Consider the following 3,128-nt stretch of genomic DNA (forward strand, 5'->3'; position numbering starts at 1 on the left):
AAACCAAACAACCAACCCCTAAACCAACCAAACAAGTGAACACTGCGGAGAAGTGGGTAATATCTTCCATTTATTCCACTTAATAATATGACAACTGAGGATTTGGGGAAGGGAGTGGAAGATGACAGCTTTAGGGAGAACCAGTGACTTTGTGCCTGAATACTGTTCCTTGATAAGCCAGAAGCTTCCCCTTTTGTTTGTGGTCAAATGCTAAGAGTGTGACGCTAATGGGAAAGGAACTGACTCCAAAATAATATATCAAAACGTCGTACTGTTTGTTGTTCAGGGTTGTCCCTGTCTTGTATTGCCATAGCTCCCATTCCTGTCAAGAAACGGTGTGAGCAGTTGGAGACTGCTCATGAAGAAAGCCGAACTTCATTATTTTCAGCACTCTAAAGGAATGACAGTTCGGTTCTAGTGAGTTCCAGCTCACAATTCTGATACCCTAACGACAGACAGTTCTGTGGACCTCACTCGCCTACACCGTTGCCTTGGAACCCAAATCCCAGCGCACTTGTTCAATGGGCCCTCCGCGGTCGCCCCCTTTAAAAGCTTGCTCCGCGGGACTAACGTTTGAACCGGCCCTGACGCCCCTCCTCCTCCTCCGATTGGCTGAGGGGCGGTGCACGAGCCGCATCGGCCCGCCCAGAACGGTTGGCAGCGCTTTGTGATTGGCGTTCGAGGAGTCTATATAAGGCGCGGTGTGGGCTGGCTCCTCTCAGTTTAGCGAGCAGCCGGGATCAGGTCTGTTGTCTTAGGTGAAGAGTCGGAGGGGATTACGAGTCACCGGGTCTTTTCTCCACCGAGCTTTCAGCCGGCGAGGGTGCACCCCAGAGGCGAACCTATTCAGGGTTCCTGCCTCCAGCTCCTTTCGCCGCTTCGGAACGCGTACCGGCGTTCACCCACCCCATCGTCTAGGCTCCACTCTCGAGAAGCAAAGGCAGTATGGAGTTCAAGCTGGAGGCTCACCGCATCGTCAGCATCTCCCTCGGCAAGATCTACAACTCGCGGGTCCAGCGCGGCGGCATCAAGCTGCACAAGAACCTCTTGGTGTCGTTAGTGCTGCGCAGCGCCCGCCAGGTCTACCTGAGTGACCCATGCCCTGGCCTCTACCTGGCCGGCCCTACGGGTACTCCGGCGGTGCCACCGCCTCAGCAGCCCGGAGAGCCGGTGGCCGGGCCACCCTCCGGCTGGGGAGAGCCGCCTCCCCCTGCCGGCCGCGCCGCCTGGCCGGAGCCCGAGCCGCAGCCTCAGAGCCCCATGGTGTGCCACACACTGGGAGCGGGAAGCTCAGAGCCGTTGGCTTCAGTAGCCAGAGCCGGGGACGCACTCCGGGGCGAAGAGACGGACTCGGCGGCAGCTGCTTGGAGCCGCGTGGAGCGTCCGCGCGCGGCGGCTTCTGGAGGTGGCTCGGACACGTGCCCCGAGGGGCCCCGGGCTGTCCGCCGCCCTTGCGGCTGTCCGCCGACCCGGGAGGAGCAGCCTGTCGAGGACGGTTCCCCCGCGCCACCCGCCCCGTGTCCCAGGAAGCGCGGCGCAGCGGGAGTGGGTGGTGGCCGCGCTGGCTGCCCGGCGCCTGGCTCGACCCCTCTCAAGAAGGCGCGCCGGAACTCGGAGGAGCAGCCGAGCACCGCCGATGAGGACACCGACGAGGAGATGGAGACCGGGAACGTGGCAAACCTCATCAGCATCTTCGGGTCTAGCTTCTCGGGACTCCTACGGAAAAGCCCTGCGGGCGGCCGGGAGGAAGAGGAGGCGGAGGAGAGCGGTCCGGAAGCCGCCGAGCCCGGGCAGATTTGCTGCGACAAGACGGTGCTGAGAGACATGAGCCCCTGGAGCACAGCCATCGTGGCCTTCTGAGTTGCCGGGGCCCGAGCGGCTGGAGCTTGAGCAGCGGGCGTCCCTGAAGTGCGGCGTGGCCTTTCCCGGCCTCGATGGCGAGCCGAGACCGTTGGCGCTGGGCGCGAAGGGGAGACTGGTTGCTGCCGGGCAGCACATCGCCCCGAACGGGGCAGCCCGGCTGGGCCGTGGCTCTCGAGTCTCAAGTAGAGACCTAGAGTTGGAGGCTTATCGGAAGAGGACGATCGATCGTTAACTTTTGTGTCTGTGTGTGTCCGTGTGTAAGTTTGTCTTGTGTTGAGACTGTTCTGTGGTTCTGGAATGCACCACCCCTTCCCCGGGGCTTGAGACTTTTGGGGGCGCAGACCGGGACTTTCCTCCGCCAGCAGCACAGAAAAGGAAGCTGCTGAAAGGCTCGAGGCAGGGGAGTTCCCCGCTCGATCTTGGGGGAGAGAGGGACTTTACACACTCTCATGAAAGCTAGAACCTCATCGGGCGCGGAGTGGCGTTTCCTCACAGGATTTCCTCAGACTAGAGGGAGTTCGTCTGGAGTAGAGACTTGTATTATTTTTCTCCCTCCCCACCTTTCTCTAGCACAGAAGCGCTTCTACCCTGTGATTACTCTGGGACAGCAGAACATTAAGGGACCTTCAATTCCCCAAAGGGGAAAAAAGCTTGGTGAACTTCACAGAAGAGTTCAAGCTTGGAAATGCGGAGTTTATAAAGAAAAGATATATTTTTAAAAGCTCTAGCTCAGTACTACACAGTGCTTTTAAAAAGTGTTTAATGAAACAAAGTTTACAGACGAGCTCTAAGTGGAAGGACCTTATGGTTTTGTAGATACGGTGACTCCAGTCTTTGTTGTATAAAGGTTGGGGGAGCTGATAAGGGTTTTGTACAGTATTTTCTCCTCCTCTGTATTGATTTTTGTATAAAAATGTAACTTTACGTGTCTAACACGTATTAAATATTTTGAAGCAACTCCATTGCCTGCTTGTATGTAATCACCTGTCTGGGTTTTCAACAAAGTGGGGGGAGGGGTGGCCAGACTGGGAAATGAAAGTGTGGTTCTTAGTATCAGTCATTGACAGACTAGGGACATTGTTGGTTTACTTGAGTAAGTATCAGGAGAGACACGTATAAGAGTTTGGTTTTTTTTGGCCGGTGGGAGGGTTTTTTTTTTCCCCCCCACACATCCTCATCTCAGAGGACTGCTGATAGATCCTGCTGTCGAGGACTGGCAGGTTCTTGATCCTCATCTCAGAGGACTGCTGATAGATCCTGCTGTC

General features: G+C 56.6%; 1 protein-coding gene across 1 annotated transcript; it reads left to right on the plus strand.

The window, feature by feature from the left end:
• Positions 1 to 733: 733 nt before the first annotated feature.
• Ier5 (immediate early response 5) lies at positions 734 to 2,814 on the plus strand. Its single transcript, XM_057770024.1, has one exon. The coding sequence runs from the start codon at positions 946 to 948 to the stop codon at positions 1,858 to 1,860; it is 915 nt and encodes a 304-aa protein (XP_057626007.1). The 5' UTR covers positions 734 to 945; the 3' UTR covers positions 1,861 to 2,814.
• The last annotated feature ends 314 nt before the right edge of the window (positions 2,815 to 3,128 follow it).

This window comes from Chionomys nivalis, chromosome 5 (genome assembly GCF_950005125.1).
Source record: "Chionomys nivalis chromosome 5, mChiNiv1.1, whole genome shotgun sequence".
Taxonomy (NCBI): domain Eukaryota; kingdom Metazoa; phylum Chordata; class Mammalia; order Rodentia; family Cricetidae; genus Chionomys; species Chionomys nivalis.

Coding starts and splice junctions, on each gene's coding strand:
- Ier5 (XM_057770024.1), top strand. CDS start 946: ATGGAGTTCAAGCTGGAGGCTCACCGCATCGTCAGCATCTCCCTCGGC.